The following is a 26,063-nucleotide window of genomic DNA, read 5'->3' as shown; positions in this document are numbered from 1 at the left end:
GGGAAGACTCTGGAACCCACCAAAAAAAGATACCTCATATCCAAAGACAAAGAAGAAGCCGCAGCAGGATGGTAGGAAGGGCACAATCACGATAAAATCAAATCTCATATCTGCAGTGTGGGTAACCCACAAACTGGAGAACAATAACACCAAAGAAGTTCTCCCACTCTTAGAAGTTCTGAACCCCACATCAGGGTTCCCAGCCTAGGGATCTAACAATGGGACTGGGAGTCCCCAGCAAATCTGACCTTGAAGACCAGTGGGATTTGACTATAGGACTTCCACAGAACTGGGGGAAACAGACTCCTGTCTTGGAGGGTACAAACAAAATCTTGTGTGCACCAAGACCCAGAGGAAAGGAGCAGTGATCCCACAGGTGACTGAACCAAAACTACCTGCAAGTGTTGGAGGGTCTCCTGCGGAGGCATGGATTGGCAAGGCCTCACCACAAGGACAGGGCCACTGGCAGCAACAGGCCAGGAATGTCTCCCTTGGTGTAAACCCTCTTGGAGTTCACTGTTAACCCTACCATAGAACCCATAGACTCCAGAACTGGGTCCCCTCAAGCCAAACAAGTACCAGAAGGGAATGAAACACCAGCCATCAACATATTATTGGATTAAAGTTTTACTGAGTAATGCCCCACTTGCTAGAGCAAGACCTAGTTTTTCCCTTTGCCAGTCCATCCCATCAGGAAGCTTACACAAGCCTCTCAGCCTCCTCCACCAGAGAACAGACAGAAGAAACAAGAAGAACCACAGTCCCACAGCAGCTGGAACAAAAAAGACATTACAGAAAGTAAATCAGGATGAAAAAGCAGAAAATTATGTCCCAGATGAAGGGAAAAGATAAAACCCTAGAAAAACAGCTAAATGAAATGGAGATAGGCAACCTTCTAGATAAAGAATTCAGAATAATGATAGTGAAGATGATCCGGGATCTTGGGAAACAATGGAGAAGGTGCAAGAAATGTTTACCAAAGACCTACAAGAACTAAAGAACAAACAAAGAGAAGTGAATAATACATGAGATGAAATTGATAGCAGAGTAACTGAGGCAGAAGTACAGATAAATGACCTGGAGGTCAGAATGGTGGAAATCACTGCCACAGAACAGAATATAGATAAAGGACACAAAGTAATCAAAGACAAAAATTAAAGACAAGGATAAAATATTAAAAGTAACAAGGGAAAAATGACAAATAACATAAAAGGTAATTTTCATCAGGCTACCAGCTGATTTCTCAACAAAAACTGTATAAGCCAGAAGGGAATTGGCACAAAATATTTAAAGTAATGAAAGGGAGGAACCTACAATCAAGAATACTCTACCCAGCAAGACTCTTATTCAGATTTGATGGAGCAATCAAAAGCTTTCCAAACAAGCAAAAGTTAAGAGAATTCAGCACCACCAAACCAGCTTTACAACAAATGCTAAAGGAATTTCTCTAGGCAGGAAACACAAGAGAAGGAAAATACCAACAGAAAATAAACCCAAAACAATTAGGAAAATGGTAATAAGATCATAACTATTGATAATTTCCTGAAATTTAAATGGATTAAATGTACCAACCAAAGACATAGACTGCCTGGGCAGATGAAAACATGTGTGTATGTATTTCCACTCACCACATCACTCTGCTTGACCCCCCAAACGGTATGTAATTATTTTATATTGTTAGGTTAATCATGTTCCCATATGGCTTTCAATTATAATTATCTTTTATTTTTAGTCTAGCGATTGATTGTGAAAACTGATGAACATATTTTACTATTTAAAAAAATGGTGTACATGTGAAAAAAAATTTTAATAAAATAAAAATCACCCCTCTCATAAGGGGAAAAGGGAAAAATTGGGAGATTCGGGTTGACATATGCATACTACTGTATATAAAATAGATAATTAATAAAGGCCTACTTACAGCACAACAAACTCTATTCAATACTCTGTAATGGCCTATAGAATATATGTGTATGTATAACTGAGTCACTTTGCTGTACACCAGAAACCCACACAAATTATAAATGAACTATACACCAATAAAGTTTTTTAAAAAATCAGAAAGAGAAAAAAAGGAAAGAGCTAATGAATAGGGAGCAAATCAATTAACTGGAGGTTGTCACAAGGTCTAGTATACAAGTCAACATCATTTTTATTCACTAACAAGTCCCAGCTCGTAGAATAGTGCCTGGCACAGAGTAAGTGTAATATATTGTATTTGTTAAATAAATGATCATGGCAGAGCAGATGATCTGCTAGTAAGGAAGATAGAATAATTGGAGGTCGTGGTCAGAGTTGATGTTTGAAAAGGTGATGGAGGAGGTGAAGCATTATGGATAATGCCTCGTATGTCTGACATGCACATGCAATAGGAAACTGGTTTGGGGCCTTTTATGGGAAATAAGTATTTTTCAAAAAATTTAAATAGTCATTTCTCTACAAATGGGTGAATTGACATTCCCCAAATAATTATCATTTAAAGCCACTGAAACCATCAGGGGTTTTAATTCTACTTCATATGGGCAGAATAAACGAACAAAATACTAGTAGGAATGATCTTCCCTTCCAAATTAGCCTAGTCTAGTTCTTAAAGCCAGAAGCTCAGAGTACCTCTCATGATTTCTATTTTATTCTGTTTATCATAGGTGTGGACAATTTTAGGTTTACAATACTGTATCACCTTTCTAAAGTATATTGATCTTTTGGTAGGCTTTGAAAGACCTCTTTTTTTTTTTTTTTTTTCTTTTAGTATACAACTGAAACAGTGTCAGACTTTATTTTCTGGGGGGGGCTCCAAAATCACTGCAGATGGTGATTGCAGCCATGAAATTAAAAGACGCTTACTCCTTGGAAGGAAAGTTATGACCAACCTAGATAGCATATTAAAAAGCAGAGATATTACTTTGCCAACAAAGGTCCGTCCAGTCAAGGCTATGGTTTTTCCAATGGTCATGTGTGGATGTGAGAGTTGGACTGTGAAGAAAGCTGAACACCGAAGAATTGATGCTTTTGAACATGGAGAAGACTCTTGAAAGTCCCTTGGACTGGAGGAGATCCAACCAGTCCATCCTAAAGGAGATCAGTCCTGGGTATTCATTGGAAGGACTGATGCTGAAGCTGAAACTCCAGTACTTTGGCCACCTCATGAGAAGAGTTGACTCATTGGAAAAGACCCTGATGATGGGAGGGATTGGGGGCAGGAGGAAAAGGGGACGACAGAGGATGAGATGGCTGGATGGCATCACTGACTCGATGGACATGAGTTTGAGTGAACTCCGGGAGTTGGTGATGGACAGGGAGGCCTGGCATGCTGTGATTCATGGGGTTGCAAAGAGTCGGACACCTGAGCGACTGAACTCAACTGAACTGAAAGTCTCATTAAAAATAGACTATTTGTAAAGATTTACAGACAGAATGTCAGTGGTCTAAGTTTTAAACAATGCCAGTCTTTTCCATTTAGCTAAATGCATCAAAGAAGTATTTTGATTTTGATGATTCCTGTCTTTTTCAGATAGCTTGCATTAGTTCTTACCCTATTTCTCTCCCACATCCCACTGTGTAATTACTTGTACAAAGTAGATATTTAATAAATCTGTACTGACTTATCTTTAATTATGTAATAAGTTGTTCCCTGAAATACTCTTCTCTCTACTTCTTTCCCTGGTAAATTTCTCTTATGATCCAGTTCAAATATCATCTCTGAAATTATCCCCCATTCTTACAGGCAAATAATCAGGTCTCTGCCTTTAGAGTATTTCTTTTTTCTATCATATCATCATTATTAGAAGGTATAGCTATTTCTAATCCTTGCCTTTTATCTACCAAGGAGCAGAGCAGGAACTTTAATTTATTCATCTTAGGGTCTCCATACCTTATAGGTGCCTACTGTGTATAAAGTGTTCCAGGTTTGTCTGGCAAATAGTATGACAGTGAGGAGACTTATTCTACAAGCACACTGTTGGCTTATGTTGGAAAATCCTGCCCTCTAAAGGGTTTTGCCTCTTTAAAATTTTCCTGAAGTTAGGATATTGCTGTTAGGTGAGTGATAATTAGTTGGTAATGGCTCTGTAATCCAACCAATGGATGGGAAAAGTTAGCCTTTTCGCCTATACCAACCTTTTTTCTTTTCTCTTTTTCAGAAAAATTTATGCAGTTTTTAAAAGTTAGAACTTCTTTTAATTAAGCATACAACATAGTTGATTTTCAATATATATTTATTAAAAGTACAAGTATCCCCCAGGATGTTAACTCTGACCATTCTTAAGGTGGTGGCATTTTTATTTTTTAACTTTTTGCTCTAGATGTAATTTTTTTTCATTCTTTGAATTTTCTATTTCATGATCTATTTTAGGAAAAAATTCCATTTTTTAAAAGATATGGTACATGATGGAAACATTTAAGAGAAGTAAATGCTTTGGTACAGTTTGGAACCAGGTAGCTGGTTCAAACGGAGAAGGCAATGGCACCCCACTCCAGTACTCTTGCCTGGAAAAGATGGATGGAGGAGTCTGGTGGGCTGCAGTCCATGGGGTCGCTAATAAGAGTCGGACACGACTGAGCGACTTCACTTTCTCTTTTCACTTTCATGCATTGGAGAAGGAAATAGCAACCCACTCCAGTGTTCTTGCCTGGAGAATCCCAGGGACGGGGGAGCCTGGTGGGCTGCCATCTATGGGGTCGCACAGAGTCGGACACGACTGAAGTGACTTAGCAGCAGCAGCAGCAGCTGGTTCAAAATGGACCAGTCCGTACTCTGGTAACAAATCTCAGTGGCTTAGGAAAGCAAAAGTATATTTGCTGCTGGCAGACTGGAGTTCTTCTACATACAATATTGCACATCCAGTCCACCTACATTTCAAAGTGGTTTCCAAAGTTGCTGCATCCAGAGTAGGGGGAGATGGAAGAAATCAGCCAGTTCTCACCTGCCTTATCACAAGTTGTTTGCCAGAGCCAAACAGAGTCACATGGCCCCAAGCTTACTGCAGAGTAGAGTGGAAAATGCAGGGGAGGGCATAGAATACAGTGTGTGCTGAGCATCAGTTGTCTCTGTTAACATGACTACAACTCGTTTCATTTTACAGTTACTGTAATGAATGTATGTTGGATCCAGACTGCGGTTTCTGTTATCAGATGAATAAATCAACCGTCATCGACTCTTCCTGTGTTCCAGTTAATAAAGCATCCACAAATGAGGCAGCCTGGGGCAGGTATGTTGCTCACTACATACCATAAGAATATACAATAAAATTTCAGCTTGAGACTTATTTTTAAACTTACAGAATGACTGCACTTACACACTCTACTTCTTTTAAATTGGTCTTCTTTTAAAGAATCTTTGTTCTTTACAATACTTTGCAACATATTCTGATGAGAGTGGGTAGAAATATTCCAACTGTATGCTTCACAAACTTAGCAAATAAACTCAAGCCTAGACTTCAGGAAATCCAAATTCCAGACCCAACTCTGTTCTAATAAGTTACAGGAGTCTGGACCTTGAGGCAAGTATCGCTAAATATTGCCACGGTAGTTTCTCCCACTGGGTATTTTTTAATTATACCAATAATTTCCAAACTCTAAAACTTAAGTGAAAGACATAAAATTGTGAAGTCACAGTGAATTACTATCATTTTAAATTCTTTAATTCATATTGTACGTTTCTGGAAGTCAGAGAAATTAAACAAAATAAGGATAAAGCTGGTAATTATGGACATGTATGAGAAACTGTGAATCTTTCTCTTTATGACAGATCCCATTGGTTTAGAGTAGGCACATAAATGAAACATTTGTGTAGAACAAATATCCCATATTTATGAGCTAACATTCATATTCATGGATACAGAAACATGTAAATATTATTTGACATGGCTTTTGCATTTTAAATTCTCAAAAAAAGATTACCATGCTCTCATGCTGTCTGCCTCCTAATACTGGGGAAGGCAATGAAATCTGTAATAAAGTGCTTATATCTTCCAGGAGCCAGAAAGCATAATGTATCATTATTAATAATTATGCTGTTCTCATTAATCATTTTATTATGGAATTATTCCAAAGTAATAGTAGTAAATTATATGATATTGAGTGAAAATCCAGATCATATTTTAAATACACTGATTAAAAAGAAATATGTAAAAGAAATACAATTATTACTTAAAATGAAAAACTTGAAAGAGCTTCTTTTAAAAACATCTAGTGTATGCCTTTCATTAGTCAAGATTTATTAGGAAGTTAATTGATTAATTATTTCTGAATGTAATACTTTATAGTTTTAATCCTTTTGATTTTTTTCAATAGAAGAAGCCTAAAAGTTTCTAGTCAAGAATTATGAACAGTTTGAATTATGAACAGTTTCAAACTGTTTGTAGTTTCCTGTACTTCATAGAATTCATTTAAAAACTTATGGGGACACTAAAATTATGTTTATCTCTTTCTCACAAGAAGGTCTATAGGTCGGTGGTCTCAAAATAAGAGTTTTATTCTTTTTGCAACTAACAAACTTTACAACTTTTTAATAGACATATGTATTATTTCTTTTATTTACACGTATCTTAGATTTTATTTATATTTTTGTACCATTATTCCTGGGCTACACCCACTACTAGAGAAAAGTGAAAATAGATAATACCCAAGTAGGAAAAATACAAAGAACTAAACAAAATATACAGGAAACTTTTATGCTTGTGGAATATTATTAATAGAATAATAACCTAAAAATCTTTACCTCCCACCTTAGAAAGAAAACAGATTTTCTCACTCTTCTCTTTGCTGAGTAGCAATCTTCCTCTTAGCTTGGTCACCATGCTGGGTTACCTCAATCTATCCTACAAAGAAAACAAAAAATGCAGGATGTGTTTATCATGAAAAATTCCTACAACAGATTCTCCAATTGTAGATAAAATAGCATTCATTATAATTTTGTTTATTTTGTTGATAGGTTTTATGCAACTACCTAGAATGGAATTTTCAGGGGAAAATCTACCTTTACCTTGGATTCCTATTCAAGATATACTATTTCTAGATGTTTTGGGAACAAGTTTTGAGGCAATGCGATGACATAATCACGGATCTCTGTTGTTGGAGTTGCCAAGTCATGTCTGATGCTTTGCGATCCCATGGACTGCAGCACGCCAGGCTTCCCTGTCCTTCACTATCTTTCAGAGTTTGCTCAGACTCATGTCCATTGTGTCAATGATGCCATCAAACCATCTTATCCTCTGCTTCCCCCTTCTCCTGTTGTCTTCAATCTTTCCCAGCATCAGGGTCTTTTCCAGTGAGTCAGCTCTTCACATCAGGTGGCCAAAGTATTGGAATTCTCAGTTCACGTACTTCAAGACTTCACATACTTCAAGACTAGCTTGAAGGATTTTGAGCATTACCTTGCTAGCATGTGAAATGAGCACAACTTTACAGTAATTTGAACATTCTTTGGCATTACCCTTCTTTGGGGATGGAATGAAAACGCTTTTTCCAGTCCTATGGCCACTGCTGAGTTTTCCAAATTTGCTGGCATACTGAGTGCAGCACTTTAATAGCAACATCTTTTAGGATTTGAAATAGCTCAGTTGGAATCCCATCACCTCCACTAGCTTTGTTGTGGTAATCCTTATAAGGCCCATTTGATTTCACACTCCAGGTTGTCTGGCTAAGTGAGTAACCAAACCATCATGGTTATCCGAGTCATTAAGACCTTTTTTGAATAGTTCTTTTGTGTATTCTTGCCACCTCTTCTTAATCCTTTCTGCTGCTGTTAGATCCTTGCCTTTTCTGTCCTTTATTGTACCCATCCTTGCAAGAAATATTCCCTTGTTATCTTCAATTTTCTTGAAGGGATCTCTTTTCTTTCCCATTCTGTTGTTTTCCTCTGTTTCTTTGCATTATTCACATAAGAAGGCTTCTTGCATATTTTTTTCTTGGGGATGGTTTTGGTCACTGCCTTCTGTACAATGTTACAAACCTCCATCCATAGTTGTTCTGTTTTTTCATAGTTTTTCTGGTAGGCATTCTGTCTACCAGATCTAATCCCTGGAATCTATTCATCATCTCCACTGTATAATCATAAGGGATTTGATTTAGGTCATACCTGAATTGCCTAATGGTTTTCCCTACTTTCTTCAGTTTAAGCCTGAATTTTGCAATAAGGAGCTCATCATCTGAGCCACAGTCAGCTCCAGGTCTTGTTTTTGCTGACTGTATAGAGCTTCTCCATCTTCAGCTGCAAAGAATCTCTAGCTGTAGCTGTTTCCTGAAAAACACCAGATAGAAGGGTAATACCATTCGTGATAAAGAGTATGCTGATTTTTATCTCAACATAATGAAAAGCATTTGTCCTTATAATTAACTACAATTAATTTGAAATGAAACTTTGTCAATCAGTATGCTTTTCCATGTGAGTGTATGTGCTCAGTTGCTTCAGTCTTGTCCAAGTCTTTGCCACCCTATGAACTGTATGTAGCCTGACAGGTTCCTCTTTGCATGAGATTCTCTAAGAAAGAATACTGGCGTGAGTTGCCAGGCCCTCCTCTAGGGGATCTTCCCAACTCAGGGATTGAACCCACATCTCCTGCATCTCCTCATTGCAGATGGATTCTTTACCGCTGAGCCACCGGGAAAGCCTGTTATATTTTAATCAAAAAGTTTTTTGTTTATCCCTGTTCTGCAAAAAAGATATACAAATGACAAAGCTCATGAAAAACTGTTCAGCAGCACTAATTATTAGGGAAATGCAAGTCAAAACTACAATGAAGTATTATCTCAGATGCCTTAGGATAAAAAAAAATAACAAAGAAAAATAAAATAATAATTATTGCGGAAGATGTGGAAAAATTGGAAACTGTATGCACTGTAGATAGGAATATAACATGGTGCAGCCACTACGGAAAACAGTGTGGCGGTTTTTACATAATTTTAAGATAGAATTATGTCATCTAATAATTCCATTTTGGGTATGCATCCAAAAGCATTGAAAATAAGGTCTTGAAGTTTTATTTGAATAACATAAAAAACAGCAGCATTGTTCACAATAGCCAGAAGTTGGAAGCGACTCAAATGCTACTTGACAGACAAATGGATAAGCAAACTGTATATACATACAATTATACATATTTAAAGAAAAGAAATTCTGGCTACTACAACATGAATGAGCCTTGAATACAAGATGATGAGTGCAATGAGCAAATATCGTATGATTCCATTAACATGAGGTACCTAGAGTACTCAGGTTTATAGAGGAAGAATGAAGAGTAGTAGTTGCCACAAGCAGAGGGAAGAAGGAAATAGGGAGTTGTTGTTTAATGGTTATGGGGTTTCAGTTTTGGAAAATGGAATGAGTTTTGGAGATTGCTTACACAATAAGGTGAATATACTTACTGCTGAACTATGCAGTTTAAAATGATTAAAAATTTAAATGGTTAATTAAGATAGTAAATTTTGTGTATTGTGTATTTTATAATTAAACTTTTAAAAAGGAAAACCCATGTTAAAATCATTTAACATACTCCTAGAAAATTCAGTACACTGAACTAATAGAAAATCTTTCCTCCTGCCCGTTATCCTCTGCATCTCCCACATGCATCCCACACAGAGGCAAATATAGGTTTAATTCACAGCTGAACTTGAGAGAAATGCCCAAATGCTACCAGTGAGAGTGAGAGCAGCAAAAGCCCGTGTGGAAACCCAACAGCATACAAGAATATCAGAACAGAAGGCAGTCTAAAAGGTGAGAGGCTAGTGTTTTAGGTGCTAAGAAGGCAAAACTCCAAGTCTTACCTCTAGAACTATGATGGGCCACCTAGGCTCTGAAACAGAGACAAGAAAATTTGTTGGACTGTGCTGGGCAAAACTCTCCATGACCCACTTGGGACCCTGAGTTGAAACAGTGTCACACATGAGAAAGCAAACCAGAAGCCTTTACCATAGGGAAATGTGGCTTCTAATTTCATACTGCCCTTGTGAAGGGGAGCCATCAGTTGAGAAACATGAATAGTAAAAAATCAAAATGTGGGTCCCAAACTGGAGACATCCATAAAGCTATCTTAGCAAACATGCAGTTATCAGAACCCAGGACATATGAGACTTCCATTGAAAAAGCAAATATGAGATAGCAGTAAAACATTTTAAACTATATCAATTTATGAAAAAAAGCTACCACGTGTGACAGACAGAAGAATGAACACAAAAAGAACCTTATGTTAGCAAAAAAATTTAAGAGACTTTAAAATAATGTTTAAAAGAAAAAAAAACAGGATATAGTATAATTTTTTCAATTATACTGAAAGTTGCACACTTATAATTTACACCACATATATGTATTTGTGTATGTATGTGTCTGTAGGAGAGGGGAATGGAAACCCACTCCAGTACTCTTGCCTGGAAAATCCCATGGATGGAGGAGCCTGGTAGGCTGCAGTCCATGGGGTTGCTCAGAGTCAGACATGACTGAGCGACTTCAGTTTCCCTTTTCACTTTAATGCATTGGAGAAGGAAATGGCAACCCACTCCAGTATTCTTGCCTGGAGAATCTCATGGACAGAGGAGCCTGACAGGTTACAGTCCATGGGATCACAAGAATCGGACACGACTTAGCGACTAAACCACCTAAACCACCTAAACCACCACCAACAGATAAGTACATTAGAATACTTTCTATTTATTTGTCTATGTCTATTCATCCACCTCCTTTTCTCCTGGCTTTCTATACACAAAAATATAAATAATCTATTCTGGAACTTCAAACATCCTGATTCTTTAAAAGTATTGCTAATTAGGGGTACTTTCTTAATGTGCTGATTCAGTGTTTGTTTCCTATAATATAACGTGTTTGCTCTGTAATTAGATACATCAAAATAGCTAGCTAGATCCTTATTTGGCAATTCATTGTTCTAACTTGCGCTGATTCCTGGTTTATTGTATCCATTCAGCAGATATTTTCTCAAAGCTGCACTCTGATACAACACCCAGCCTGTTTTTCCCAGCCACCCACCTCTCTTCCATATAGAATTCTAGCCAGTCAAAACCCCCTGCTATCACCCTAATATCCATTATGATTTCCCATCTCTTTGCCTTTCCTCATTCTGTGTGTTCTGCCTAGGATTTATCCTCCTCTCTCTTTTGAATCTCTGCCTCTGACTTCTACGGATTATTTTTTGCCCAGATCAGATATCACCTTTTTTCTTTGCAGTCTCTTTGATTAGCCCCTGAGAACAATGCTTATTATATCCCCTGTTTTCCTCTAGCACTTAACTGTCTAACATATGATAATTATATTGTGTTATATGATAGTGATTTGAGTTTGGATGTATCTTTTCTCTTAGATGATAAATTCCAGTGTTCATATCCTGCACTATTTTAAATCCCTCAGTGCCTTACCAGACAATTCAGTCAATAATTATTTTTTAAAAAATGGAAAAAGCTGCCATCACCAGAAATTATATAAGGGTTTGAAAGTTCCAAATGAGAGGATACAATGTTCCCATCATTTTCCCATCATTAGTGATAATGATATCACTAATATCATTAGTGATATTGTCTACATTCTTACTTATTTCCAAGAAAGGAAACCTCTAAAGGAAAATGGGAATGATATGGTTTTAATAAACAATGTTAAATGTTTACATGGTACTCATGAAAACACTCAGAAAGTTGTAAAAAATAAAAATCATGTACTCCTGATATGCATACTATGCATTACTTGTAGTCATACTACATGAAAAAATACCTTTTTTTGAATTGGAGGGTAATTGCTTTACAATGTTGTATTTGTTTCTGCCATGCAGCAGCACAAATCAGCTGTACATAATCAGCTATACATAAATCCCCTCCATCTTCTGCCTTCCTCCCACCCACACAACTCACCCTCTAAGTCATCACAGAGCACCAGGCTGAACTCCCTGCATTATATAGCAACTTCCCATAAGCTATTTTACACATGGTAAAGTATGCATTTGATAATTATTGGAAGAAATATTTAGCACATTTCCTTGAAACATTCATTGGTATACTGCTGCTGCTAAGTCACGTCAGTCATGTCCGACTCTGTGCGACCCCATAGACGGCAGCCCACCAGGCTCCTCTGTCCCTGGGATTCTCCAGGCAAGAACACTGGAGTAGGTTGCCATTTCCTTCTCCAATGCCTCATTGGTATACTAGGGAAGCAATATTTCTACGGTGACAATATATAATATTGACAGTATGGAAGTAGACCAAATAGCAAAAGGAAGTTTCCTCTTTATCACCTTTGTGTTTTAATCTGTAAAGACATTTATAAGTTTTACCTTTAGAAACAGGAATTTATTTTATCATTAACAAAATATGTTGTTTTTGTTTAGTCACTAAGTCATGACCAACTCTTTGTGACCCCATGGACACACTAGGCTCTCCTGTCCTCCACTATCTCCTGGAGTTCACCCAAATTCATGTCCATGAAGTCAGTGATGTTATCTGACCAACTGCTGCCCCCTTCTCATTTTGCATCCAGTCTTTCCTAGCCTCAGGGTCTCTTCCAATGAGTTGGCTCTTCGCATCAGTTGGCCAAAGGTTTGGAACTTCACCTTCAGCATCAGTCCTTCCATTGAATATTCAGGGTTGATTTCCTTCGTATTCACTGGTTTGATCTCCTTGCTGTCCAAGGGACTCTCAAGAGTCTTCTCCAGCACCACAGTTCAAAGGCATCAATTCTTTTTCACTCAGCCTTCTTTACGGTCCAGCTCTCACAATCATACATGACTACTAGAAAAATCATAGCTTTGGCTATTCATACCTTTGCGAGCAAAGTGATATCTGTGCTTTTTAATATGGTGTCTAGGTTTATCATAGTTTTCCTTCCAAGGAGCAAGTATCTTTTAATTTCACGGCTGCAGGCACTGTCTGCAGTGTTTTTGGAACCCAAGAAAAGAAAATCTGTCACTGCTTCTGCTTTTTTCCCTTCTGTTTGCCATAAAGTGATGGGACTGGATACCTTGATCTTAGTTTTTTAATGTTGAGTTTCAAGCCATTCTTTTCACTCTTCTCTTTTACTCTCATCAAGAGGCTCTTCAGTTGCTCTTCACTTTCTGCCATTAGAGTGATATCACCTGCATTTCTGACATTGTTGATATTTCTAGATTCCAGCTTGTGATTCATCCAACCTGGCATTTCAGATGATGTCCTCTGCAAAGAAGTTAAACAAGTAGGGTGGCAATATGCAGGTTTGATGTACTCCCTTCCCAATTTGGAACCAGTCCATTGTTCCATGTCCAGTACTAACTGTTGCTTCTTGACCCACATACAGGTTTCTCAGGAAACTAGTAAGGTGGTCTGGTACTCCCATCTCTTAAAGAGTTTTCCACAATTTGTTGTGATCCACACAGTCAAAGACTTCTGTGTAGTCAATGAAGCAGAAGTAGATGTTTTTCCTGGAACTCGCTTTATGTATCTGATCCAACAGATGGTGGCAGTTTGATCTCTCTCTCTCTGTCTTTTCTAAACTCAACTATACATCTGGAAGTTCTCGGTTCACATACTGCTAAAGCCTAGCTTGAAGGATTTTGAGTTTTACCAAACTGGCATATGAAATGAGTGCAATTGTGTGGTAGTTCGAACATTCTTTGTCATTGCCCTTTTTTGGGATTGGAATGAAAACTGACTTTTCTAGTCCTATGGCCACTACTGAATTTTCCAAATATGCTGGCATATTGAGTGCAGCACTTTTAACAGCTTCATATTTTAGGATTTTAAATAGCTCAGCTGGAATGCCACCACTTCCAATACCTTTGTTCACAGCAATGCTTCTCACCGCCCACTTTACTTCACACTTCAGAATGTCCAGTCTGTGGTAAGTGACCACATCATCGTGGTTATCTGGGTCATTAAAACCTTTTGGAATAGTCTTCTATATCTTCTTACCACTTTTAATTTCTTCTGCTTCTGTTAGATCCTTACTCTTTTTGTCCTTTATAGGGAAAAACAATAGATTGGGAAGGACTAGAGATCTCTTCAAGAAAATTGGAGATATCAGGGGAATATTTCATGCAAGGATGGGCCCAATAAAGGATAGAAACAAGCTATATCAGTATCTTATGTACAAGATTGGTATTTGTATTAGTTATTTATATTTAAAAGGATTTAAAATATTCACACTGTGCTCCTAAACTAATAACAATATAGTTCGATATTAATCTTTCCTAGCATTTATTTTGCATCAAGAGAAGTAACAAAAAATCTAATATAGAATTCTTTAGTCAATTTTGGTTTTTATAATTTTTAATTTTTTATTGATTTATAATCTTTAAGGTGTATAGCAAAGTGATTCAATTATATATATATATACACACATACATATATTATTTTTCAGATTCTTTTCTATTTTAAGTTATTGCAAGATACGTAATATGTTCCCTGTGCTGTACAATAGATCTTATTGTTTATAGAAGTCTGTATCTGTTAATCTCAGATTCCATAGTTATCCCTCCACCTCCTTTCCCTTTTGGTACCCATAGTTTGTTTTCTACATATGCATGTCTCTTTCTGTTTTTTATTTAAACTTTTTATTCTGTATTGAGGTATAGCTGATTAACAAAGTGATATTTTCAGGTGAACAACAAAGGGACTCAGCCATATATGTACATGTATCCATTCTCCCCCAAACTCTCCTATACAACTCTGCCACATTGAGCCACTATCTCTTTTCCCCATCCTTCTCGCAGCAACTATAAGTTCATTCTCTAAGTCTGTGAGTCTGTTTCTGTTTTGAAAATAAGTTCATTTGTATCACTCTTTTTTAGATTTCACATAAAAGTGATATTGTATGATATTTGTCTTTGTCTGACATAGCTCACTTAGTATGGTAGTCTCTGTGGCTACCCATATTGCTGCAAATGGAATTATTTCATTCTTTTTTCATGGCTGAGTAACATTCCATTGTGTATATACACCATATCTTCTTTATCCATTCATCTGTTAGTGGCCATTTAGGTTGCTTCCAGTATTGGCTATTGTGACTAGTGCTGCTATGAACATTGAGGTGCACTTATCTTCTTGAATTTGCATTTCTGCAGATGTATGCCCAGGAGTGGGAGTATTATATTATATGGTAACTCTATTTTTAATTTTTTAAACAACTTCCATACTGTTCTTCATAATGTTTGCACCAATTTGTATTCCCACCAACAGTGTAGGAAGGTTACCTTTTCTCCACACCCTCACCAACATTTATTATTTGTAGATTTTTAATGATGGCTATTTTGACTATTGTGAAGTGATACGTCATTGTGGTTTGGTTTGCATTTCTCAAATAATTAGAAATGTTGAGCATATTTTCATGTGCCTGTTACCCATCTGTATGTTTTCTTTGCAGAAATGTCTGTTTAAGTCTTCTGCTCATTTTTTGTTTGGGTTGCTTGTTTTTGTGTTATAGAGCTATGTGAGCTGTTTGTGTATTTTTAAATTAATCCTTCATCAGTTGCATCATTTGCAAATATTTTCTCCCAGTACATAGATTATCTTTTAGTTTTATTTGTGGTTTCCTTTACTGTGCAAAAGCTTTTAGGTTTAATTAGATCCCATTTGTTTATTTTTGTTTATTGTTTTTCCTTTACTCTAGGAGACAGAGCCAAAGAAAATATTCCTGCAATTTATGCCAAACAGTGTCCTGCCTTTGTTTTCCTCTAGGAGTTTAAAAGTATCTGGTCTTACATTTAGGTCTTTAATCTATTTTGAGTTTATTTTGGTATACAGTGTTAGAGAATGTTCTAATTTCATTCTTTAAATGTAGCTGTGCATTTTTCCCAGCACCACTTATTGAAGAGACTTTGTTTTCTCCAGTGTGTATTCTTGCTTCATTTGTTGGACATTAATTGACCTTAAGTGCATGGATTTATATCTGTGCTTTCTATACTGTTCCATTGATCTTTGTGTCTGTTTTTGTGCCAGTGCCATGCTATTTTGAGGACTGTAGCTTTGTAGTATAGTCTGAAGTCAGAGAGCTTGATTCATCCAGCCCCATTCTTCTTTCTGAAGATTGCTTTAACTTTGATATCTTTTGTGTTTCCATACAAACTAAAAATTTTTTTCTCCTTTTCAGTGAATAATGCCATTGAAAATTTAGTTTGGATTGCAGTAGATCTCTAGATTGCCTTAGGCAGTACGGCTATTTTAACAATATTCATTCATCCAATCCAAGAATAGAAATGTGCCTACTCAGTTGCTCCAGTTATGTCTGACTCTTTACAACCCTGTGGACTACAGCCCACCAGGCTCCTCTGTGCACAGGATTCTTCAGGCAAGAATACTGAAAGAGCTTGCCATGCTATCCTCCAGGGGTTCTTCCCAACCCAGGGATTGAATACAAATCTCCTGTATCTCCTGCATTGGCAGAAGCATTCTTTACCTACTGGGCCACCTGGGAAGCCCCAGAAATATGTATAGAAATATACATATAGAAATATATAGAATATAGAAATGTGCCATATTGTATATTAATTTTGTACCCTAAAACTTTATCTAATTTATTGATGAGCTCTGGTTGTTTTCTGCTGCCACCTTTAGAATTTTCTATGTATAATATGTATAATATCATGTATAATCTATCTATAATATCATGCCATCTGCAGATAGTGACAGTTTTACATCTCCCTTTTCAACTTGAATTCCTTTTATTTACTTTTTTCTTCTCTGATTGCTGTGCCTAAGAGTTCTAAAACTATGTGAGAGTTGACATCTTTGTCTTGTTCCTGTCCTTAGAGTGAATGTTTTCACCTCTTCACCACTGACTGTGATGTTAACTGTGGGTTTATCGTACATGGCCTTTTTTCATGTTGAGATATATTCCCTATATTTTATGCCCAATTCCTAGAGAGTTTTTGCCATCAAGGGATGTTGAATTTTATGAAAATCTTTTTCTGCATATAGTAAAATGATCATATGGTTTTTATTCATTTTATTACTGTGGTGTATCACATTGACTGATTTGTGGATATTGCAAAGTACTTTAATCCCTGGGATAAATCCCACTTGATCATGGTATATGATCCTTTTAATATGTTGCTATCTTAGGGCTTCCTTGGTAGCTCAGCTGGTAAAGAATCTGCTTACAATGCAGGAGACCTAAGTTCAATTCCTGGGTCAGGGAGATCTACTAGAGAAGGGATAGGTTACCCACTCCAGTATTCTTGAGCTTCCCTTGTGGCTCAGCTGGTAAAGAATCCTCCTGCAAGGAGGGGGACCTGGGTTCGATTCCTGGGTTGGGAAGATCCCCTGGAGAAGGGAATAGCTACCCACACCAGCATTCTGGCCTGAAGAATTCCATGTACTATATAGTCTATGGGGTTGCAAAGAGTCGGATACAACTGAGTGACTTTCACTTTCATGTTAGGTTTGTTAGCATTTTGTTGAGGATTTTTGCATCTAGGTTCATATGTGATATTGGCCTATAATTTTTTTTGTGTGTGTGATATCTTTGTCTGGCTTTGTTATCAGAGTAATGACAGCCTCACAGTTTTCCTCTTTAAGCTACATTTTTTTTAATGCTTTTGCTTGAATAATAGTTGTTATCTAGATTAATCCCTTTAAGATCTGTAGCTCTGTACTGTATGTTCTAAGTTTTATCTATCCATAAATAATTTCAGAGATTGTATGCCTCTTGGTTCTTCTCATGTCCAGAAGCTAAGACTCTCCTGGTCTTAGTGCCTATCTATATTACAGATTCTGATGCTATTTATGTTGCAAAGTGTGCAAATCAGAAAAGAACAAACATTTGTGAATAACTTATCTCCCTCCTCAAGAGGCAGGTCAGGTGGTCTGGTATTCCCATCTCTTTCAGAATTTCCCACAGTTTATTGTGATCCACACAGTCAAAGGCTTTGGCATAGTCAATAAAGCAGTCCATTCTGAAGGAGATCAGCCCTGGGATTTCTTTGGAAGGAATGATGCTAAAGCTGAACTTTGCCCACCTCATGCGAAGAGTTGACTCATTGGAAAAGACTCTGATGCTGGGAGGGATTGGGGGCAAGAGGAGAAGGGGACGTCAGAGGATGAGATGGCTGGATGGCATCACTGACTTGATGGACATGAGTCTCAATGAACTCCGGGAGTTGGTGTTGGACAGGGAGGCCTGGCGTGCTACGATTCATGGGGTTGCAAAGAGTCGGACACGACTGAGTGACTGATCTGATCTGATCTGATCTATCTCCCTCCTCAGTGTTAGTCTGTCTGATTTCTTGGTTGACATTTAATTATAATAAACACAATTTAACACTTTTATATAAGAAAGTAGTAATGTTCATAATGTTTTGACTATCCTTCATCTGAGGCCAAAACCTTCCATTTCTAGTCACTTCCTTTACCTTCTTCATTTTTAGAAATTATTCTTCAGTTTGTATCATCTGAAAAGTAGTCTGTGAGTTTTTTTCTCACTGTAGAAAACTGTAGGACTTTTTATATGAGGAATTGCATGTGCTTTGGTCACAGTTTCAGAGAGCCTTATTTAGATTTGACTTTTGTAGATGTATTTTCATAGATGTGTTAATCATATTGGTAATCACACTGATGCTGGGACAGATTAAAGGCAGGAAGAGAAGGGGACAACAAAGGATGATTGGTTGGATGGCATCCAGGAGATGGTGAAGGACAGGGAAGCCTGGCATGCTGCAGTCCAGGGGATCACAAAAAATCAGACACAACTGAGCGACTAAACAGAATGATTTTAGGCAAATGATTTTATTTAATACTTAGATAGGGCATGATATTATACTGTATATAGAGATATAATTCTCCTTAAAATATATTAAGAAGAAAATCAGTTAGCATTATTTTTTAATATTTATCTATTTATTTGGCTGTAGCAGTTTTAGTCATGTCACAGAATCTTCGCTCTTCATTGCAGCATGCAAAATCTTTAGTTGCAGCATGCAAACACTTAGTTGTGACAGGGATCTAGTTCTCTGATCAGGGGTCAAACCCAGGCCCCTGCATTGGGAGCACAGACTCTGGGCCACGAGGGAAGTTCCAGTTGACATAACTTACCATGCCATGATTTTAACACTTGGAAGGAAACCTTATCTAACTGGAAATTAATACCATTGTGTTTTTTCATGATAAGTGTGTTTGAATGTATTATTGTTAAAAATATCTGCTGTACTGTCTCAGTAAGGATTAGATGTCCATGGCGCATTCAGTCTTATCCACATGACTTGCTCTGGCCAAGGAAATGGAAGTAGAACCAATCTGTGTCACTTCTAAACTAAAACTTTAAGAGAAAGGATTGGCCATATCCTCTTTTCCCTCTGCAGTAAAGTTGGCAGTGTCCCAGAATAGAAGGTGTTCCATTAGCTTTGGTCCCAGAGTAGAGACAAGGTGGAGCAGAATCGCAACGGACCTCAGATGGACCAGTAGCATGAGCAGCAAATTAGCCTAGTTTATGGCACTTGATTTTGGGGTTCTTCTGTTATCTCCATATAACCTACTCACTTCTGACTGATAAAGCAAGATGAACTGTTCTTCCCTGTGCATGTGGCATGAAATTTACTTACATTACAAAAGGAAGCTCATTTTTTAAAACTATTAAATAATAGTACAGGGAAAAGTTGGCTTAAAATTCAACATTTGAGAAACTAAGTTCATGGCATCCGGTCCCATCACTTCATGGCAAATAGATGGGGAAACAATGGAAACAGTGACAGACTTTATTTTCTTGGGCTCCAGAATCACTGCAGATGGTGACTGCAGTGATGAAATTAAAAGACTCTTGCTCCTTGGAAGAAAAGCTATGACCAACCTAGACAGCATATTAAAAAGCAGAGACATTACTTTGCCAACAAAAGGTCCATCTAGTCAAAGCAATGAGTGTGAGAATTGGACTATAAAGAAAGCTGAACACCAAAGAATTGGTGCTTTTGAACTGTGGTGTTGGAGAAGACTCTTGAGAGTCCCTTGGACTGCAAGGAGATCAAACCAGTCAACCTTAAAGGAAATCAGTCCTGCATATTCATTGGAAGAAATGATGCTGAAGCTGAAACTCCAATACTTTGGCCACCCGATGGGAAGAACTGACTCATTAGAAAAGACCCTGATGCTGGGAAAGATTGAAGGCAGGAGGAGAAGGGGATGACAGAGGATAAGATGGTTGGATGGCATCACCACCTCAATGGACAAGAGTTTGAGCAGACTCTCGGAGTTGGTGATGAACAGGGAAGCCTGGCATGCTGCAGTCCATGGGATCACAAAGAATCGGACAGGATTGAGTGACAGAACTGAATAGGAAAAAGAAAGATGTGGTGGTTAACAAATACCTTAACTTTGAAGAATATTGCCATATGTGGTAGGAACTGCTAGGTTTACAAAATGTGAACGGCTTTCACTTTAGAAGGCAAAATTCTGATAGAAAAAGGAGGGAATTTTTTTTTAATGAACAGGTAGAAGATAAGGCAAGGCATTTGGAAATTTATTAGTATAAGGGATACATGGAAGGATGGCATCTGTGCTTTAAAATGTTGTTATATATTTTAATAAAGACATTTAAAGGGAAGACTACATACCTTACTATGATATAGAAAGAATAATAGCATTAGAAGTCCAAATACTCTCAGGAAGTTTCTTGCTAGACAGCAGGTGTGAACTGAAATCCAGATATTGAAATTAAAGAGCTGCTGCCTCTATACAAATCATTTAGTATTCAAGTTCTGCCTACTTTCATGATTTCAGTGTTAGCTTCAGAAAAACAAAAGCAAAAACAAAATTGCTTTTCCATTAGATATTTTCTGCATTTGCAACTTCTACAGTTGTACAGTAACAACTGCATGTTTTATCCCTTGGACTTTGCACAGACATTCATGAATTAGTACCAATCAGAATTCTGTTTCAAAATAAGCCCACCATGGCAACCTGGAAACTGAGAGCAAAATGCTCTGTCCCTGTGGTTTCTGGGAAGAATTACTTATAACCCTGTCCACTGTATCATCACTTGTCATTTCTTATGATAAGTGCTGCCCTATTTCATTTAATAATTTAGTTTTAAAATAAATAGTTGCAAAGTATTAACCAGCTTTATTTTCCTTTCAAAGGCAAAATGTGCCCTAGAACCCTCTAAGAAATAATTTTTTCCTTTTTGTTGTTATTTATTTATTTGATATATGAGTTATGCTGGAACGATTGGAAAGTTATGAATGTGAAAACTCATATATGTTAGCATTTTTATGTCTAATTATTGGTAGGTTGGATTTTCATAACAATTTAAATTCTATTCATGTTCATATGGCATTTGTAGCTGGAAATACAAAGTAGTTTATTTTTTCTGAAGGTATTTTATAACATTGGAAATTGATATTGTGCTATATGATTTTAAAAATGTACTTCAAAAGACACAGACATTACCTCAAGATTTATAATCTAGAACAGCAACATTTATGCAAGCAGATTTCAAAGATGCTGTAAATAAATGAATGTTTATTTACAAAGATATGAAAAAAAAATTTTTTATCATGTACACTCCTTAGGATCAAAACCATTTGGGAGAGAAAGTGTGTGAATATATGTTGTAGAATGCACAAATATAGAATGAGTTTAATAAAAAAAATAATAACTCTGGCTTTCAAAAATTCAAATAATGGAAGGCTTGATGTTTATGGTGAACTATGAGGTAGATACAAAATACTGACTGTAAAATTTATAAAATTCTGTGTTCCTACCTTAAAATGTTTTAAAATAATGTTGAATTCCCCCATCATGGTGACTTACTTGAACTTTCTGTGACTCTTGTTGTTCAGACACTAAGTCACGTCTTGACTTTTCACAACTCCATGGACTGCAGCACGCCAGGTGTCCCTGTCCTTCACTGTCTACTGGAGTTTGCTCAAACTCATGTCCATTGACTTGGTGATGCCATCTAACCATCCCATCCTCTGTTAACCGCTTCTCCACCTGCCTTCAATATTTTCCAGCATCATGGTCTTTTCTAGTGTGTGGGCTCTTCGCTCAGGTGGCCAGAGTATTGGAGTTTCAGCTTCAGCATCAGTCCTTCCAATGAATATGCAGGGTTGATTTACTTTAGGATTGACTATTTTTTTTTTTTTTCAAGGAGCAAGTATTTTTTAATTTCATGGCTGCAGTAAACATCTGCAGTGATTTTGGAGCTGAAGAAAAGAAAATCTGCCACTGTTCCCATTTTTTTCCCCATCTGTTTGCCATGAAGTGATGGGACTGGATGCCATGATCTAATTAAGATCATGTTTTTCTATGACATAGTTGAGGAAAATGTCTCTGAGCTATAAACCCAGTAATCATTAATTTGTTCTATGAGTTTTAAGCCTCATGAAAATATGCCGTATATTATTCTCTTTCCCAACTTTATTGAGGTATGATTGACAAATGAAATTTTTTTTATATTTAGGTTGTATTATGCAATATAATTTTCTTAAGGTATATAACATAGTGATGTATATATTGTGAAATGCCTACCAGCATCAAGTTAATTTTGACATCCAGCACTTCACATAATTACCATTTATATTTTTGTATGTGGTGAGAACATTTAAGATTTACTCTCTAAGCAAATTTCAAATATAAAATTCAGTATTATTACTGTAATTGCCATGGTATACATTAGATCCTCAGAACTTACTACTTGTTTAATTGAAAGTTTATGCCCTTTGACCAACATCTGCCTATTTCTTCCATCCTCCAGACTCTGACAACAACTAGTCTACTCTGGTTCTATGAGCTTGACTTTTTTAGATTCTACATACAAGTGAGATCATACAGTATTTGTCTTTCTGTGTCTGATTTATGTTACTCAGCATAAAACTCTCCTCATTCATCCATATAGTCACAAATAACAGGATAATTCTCTTTTATACTTGAATAATATTCCAGTGTGTCGTGTGTTTGTGTATACATATACATATATAAGACCATGTTTTCTTTGTCTGTACATCCATGGTGGGACAGTTAAGTTGTTTCCATATCTTGGCTCTTGTGATAAACACTGCAATGAATGCTCTTTTGATGAACAATCTTATTAAAGAATATTTCATTGAAAACTTAAAAATATGATGTGCGATATGCAGAAACCTATTTGTTAAAACACTTGAATATCCAAACTTTTGAAGCATCAGGGCAGAAAACTATAGTTCAGATAACTATACTGATTTTGGTTTTGTGGGTGCATGCTGATTCACTGAAAACTGCTGAGTACTTGAAAAATCATCTCATTTGTTTTAGCATTGAGCTCTTAGGAAGTAGTTGAATATACAGAACTATTGTTTGTTTTTCAGTCACCAAATCACGTCTGACTCTTTGAGATTCCATGAATTGGACCATGCCAGGCTTCCCAGTCCCTCAACATCTCCTAGAGTATGCTCTGACCCATGTCCATTGAGTGGGTGATGCCATCCAGCCATCCCATCCTTTATACCCTCTTCTCCTTATGCCTTCAGTCTTTCCCAGCATCAGGGTCTTTTCCAGTGAGTCAGTTCTTTGCATCAGGTGGCCAAACTATAGGAACTTCAGCTTCAGCATCAATCTTTTCAATGAATATTAAGAACTGATTTCCTTTAGGTTTGACTGGTTTGATCTCCTTGCAGTCCAAGGGACTCTCAAGAGTTTTTCCAGCACCACGTTTCAAAAGCATCAATTCTTCAGCATGCAGATTTCTTTATGGTTCAACGCTCACATTCGTACATGATTACTAGAAAAATCATAGCTTTGAATATACAGACCTTTGTCAGCAAAGTCATGTCTCTGCTTTTTAATATGCTATGTTTGCCATTGCTTTTCTTCCAAGGACCAAGCATCTTTTAATTTCATGACTGAACTCACCATCTGCAGTGATTTTGGAGCCCAAGAGTAAACTATTCGCTGTTTCTAAGTTTCTCCATCTATTTGCAATGAAGTGATGAGACCAGATACCATAATTTTCGTTTTATAATGTTAAGTTTTAACCAAGCTTTTTCACTCTCCTCTCTCAATTTCACCAAGAGTTTCTTTAGTTTCTCTTTGCTTTCTTCCATAAAGGTGGTGTCATCTGCATATCTGAGGTTTTCATATTGATATTTCTCCTGGCAGTCTTGGTTCCAGCTTGTACTTCATCCAGCCCAGCATTTTGCATGATGTACTTTACATATAAGTTAAATAAGCAGGGTGACAATGTACAGCCTTGACATACTCCATTCCCAAGTTGGAACCAGTCCATTATTACATGTCCAGTTCTAATTGTTGTTTCTTGACCTGCATACAGATTTCTCAGGAGGCATGTAAGGTGCCTCTTGGTATTCCCATCACTTTAAGAATTTTCCAGTTTGTTGTGATCCACAGAGTCAAAGGCTTTGGCAGAATCAATAAAGCAGAAGTAGATGTTTTTCTGCATTTCTCTTACTTTTTCTGTGATCCAGCACCACGTTGGCAATCTGATCTCTGGTTCCTCTGCCTTTTCTAAATCCAGATTGAACATCTAGAAGTTTACGGTTCATGTACTGTTGAAGTCTCATTTGGAAAATTTTATTAGTGTATGTTCAGTTAAGTTCAGTACAGTTGCTCAGTCGTGTCTGACTCTTTGCGACCCCATGGACTGCAGCACACCAGGCCTTCCTGTCCATCACCAACTCCCAGAGTTTACTCAAACTTAAGTCCATTGAGTCAGTGATGCCATCCAACCATCTCATCCCCTGTCGTCCCCTTCTCCTGCCTCAATCTTTCCCAGCATCGGGATCTTTTCAAATGAGTCACTTGTTCGTATCAAGTGGCCAAAGTATTGGAGTTTCAGCTTCAGCATCATTCCTTCCAATGAATATTCAGGACTGATTTGCTTTAGAATGGACTGGTTGGATCTCCTTGCAGTCCAAGGGACTCTCAAGAGTCTTCTCCAACACCACAGTTCAAAAGCATCAATTCTTCTGCATTCAGCTTTCTTTATAGTTCAACTCTCACATCCGTACATGACTACTGGAAAAACCATAGCTTTGACTAGACATACATTTGTTGGCAAAGTAATGTCTCTGCTTTTTAATATGCTGTCTGGGTTGGTCATAACTTTTCTTCCAAGGACCAAGCATCTTTTAATTTCATGGCTGCAGTCACCATCTGCAGTGATTTTGGAGCCCCCCAAAATAAAGTCTTTCACTGTTTCAATTGTTTCTCCATCTATTTGCCATGATCTTAATTTTCTGAATGTTGAGTTTTAAGCTAACTTTTTCACTTTCCTCTTTCAACTTCATCAAGAGGCTTTATGATGTTCTTCTTCACTTAGTTCTTCTTCACTTTCTGCCATAAGGGTGATGTCATCTACATATTTGAGGTAATTGATATTTCTCCCAGCAGTATTGATTCCAGCTGGTGATTCATCCAGCCCAGCATTTCACATGATGTACTCTGCATATAAGTTAAATAAGCAGGGTGACAATATACAGCCTTGACATACTCTTTCCCTATTTAGAACCAGTCTGTTGTTCTATATCCAGTTCTAACTATTGCTTCCTGACCTGCATACAGATTTCCTAGGAGGCAGGTCAGGTGGTCTCGTATTCCCATCTCAGAATTTTCCAGTTTGTTGTGATCACTGTATATTGAACATTCTTTGGGATTAGAATGAAACTGAACTTTTCCAGTCTTGTGGCCACTGCTGAGTTTTCCCAATGAGCTGCCATGTTGACTGCAGCTGTTTAACAGCATCATATTTTAGGATTTAAAATAGCTCATCTGGAATTCCATCACCTCCCCTAGCTTTTTCATAGTGATGCTTCCTAAGTCCCACTTTACTTCTCATTCCAGGATGTCTGGCTCTAGGTGACTGATTACTCCTTCGTGGTTATCTGGTTCATTACACCTTTTTGTATAGTTCTGTGTATTCTTGCCACCTCTTCCTAATATCTTCTGCTTCTGTTAGGTCCATACCATTTCTGTCCTTTATTGTGCCCATCTTTGCATGAAATGTTCTCTTGGTATCTCTCATTTTCTTAAAGAGATGTGTAGTCATTCCCCATTCTATTGTTTCCTTTATTTTTTTTGCACAGATTACTTTGGAGGGCTTTCTTATCTCTCCTTGCTATTCTTTAGAAATATGCATTCAGATGGATATATCTTTCCTATTCTTCTTTGCCTATTGCTTC

At 37.2% G+C, this 26,063-nt stretch overlaps 1 protein-coding gene across 1 annotated transcript in view; it reads left to right on the top strand.

Annotated features, from left to right (window-relative positions):
- SLC2A13 (solute carrier family 2 member 13) overlaps positions 1-26,063 on the top strand; it is a 535,506-nt gene that overhangs the window by 414,190 nt on the left and 95,253 nt on the right. Inside the window, exon 7 of the mRNA XM_070370616.1 lies at positions 5,082-5,207. Within this exon, the coding sequence (XP_070226717.1) occupies positions 5,082-5,207 (126 nt within the window). The remainder of the gene's footprint in view (positions 1-5,081; positions 5,208-26,063) is intronic.

Source organism: Bos mutus, chromosome 5 (genome assembly GCF_027580195.1).
Source record: "Bos mutus isolate GX-2022 chromosome 5, NWIPB_WYAK_1.1, whole genome shotgun sequence".
Lineage (NCBI taxonomy): Eukaryota > Metazoa > Chordata > Mammalia > Artiodactyla > Bovidae > Bos > Bos mutus.
Note: the sequence above shows the minus strand (reverse complement) of the source record. Positions and strands in the feature narration are given on the sequence as shown.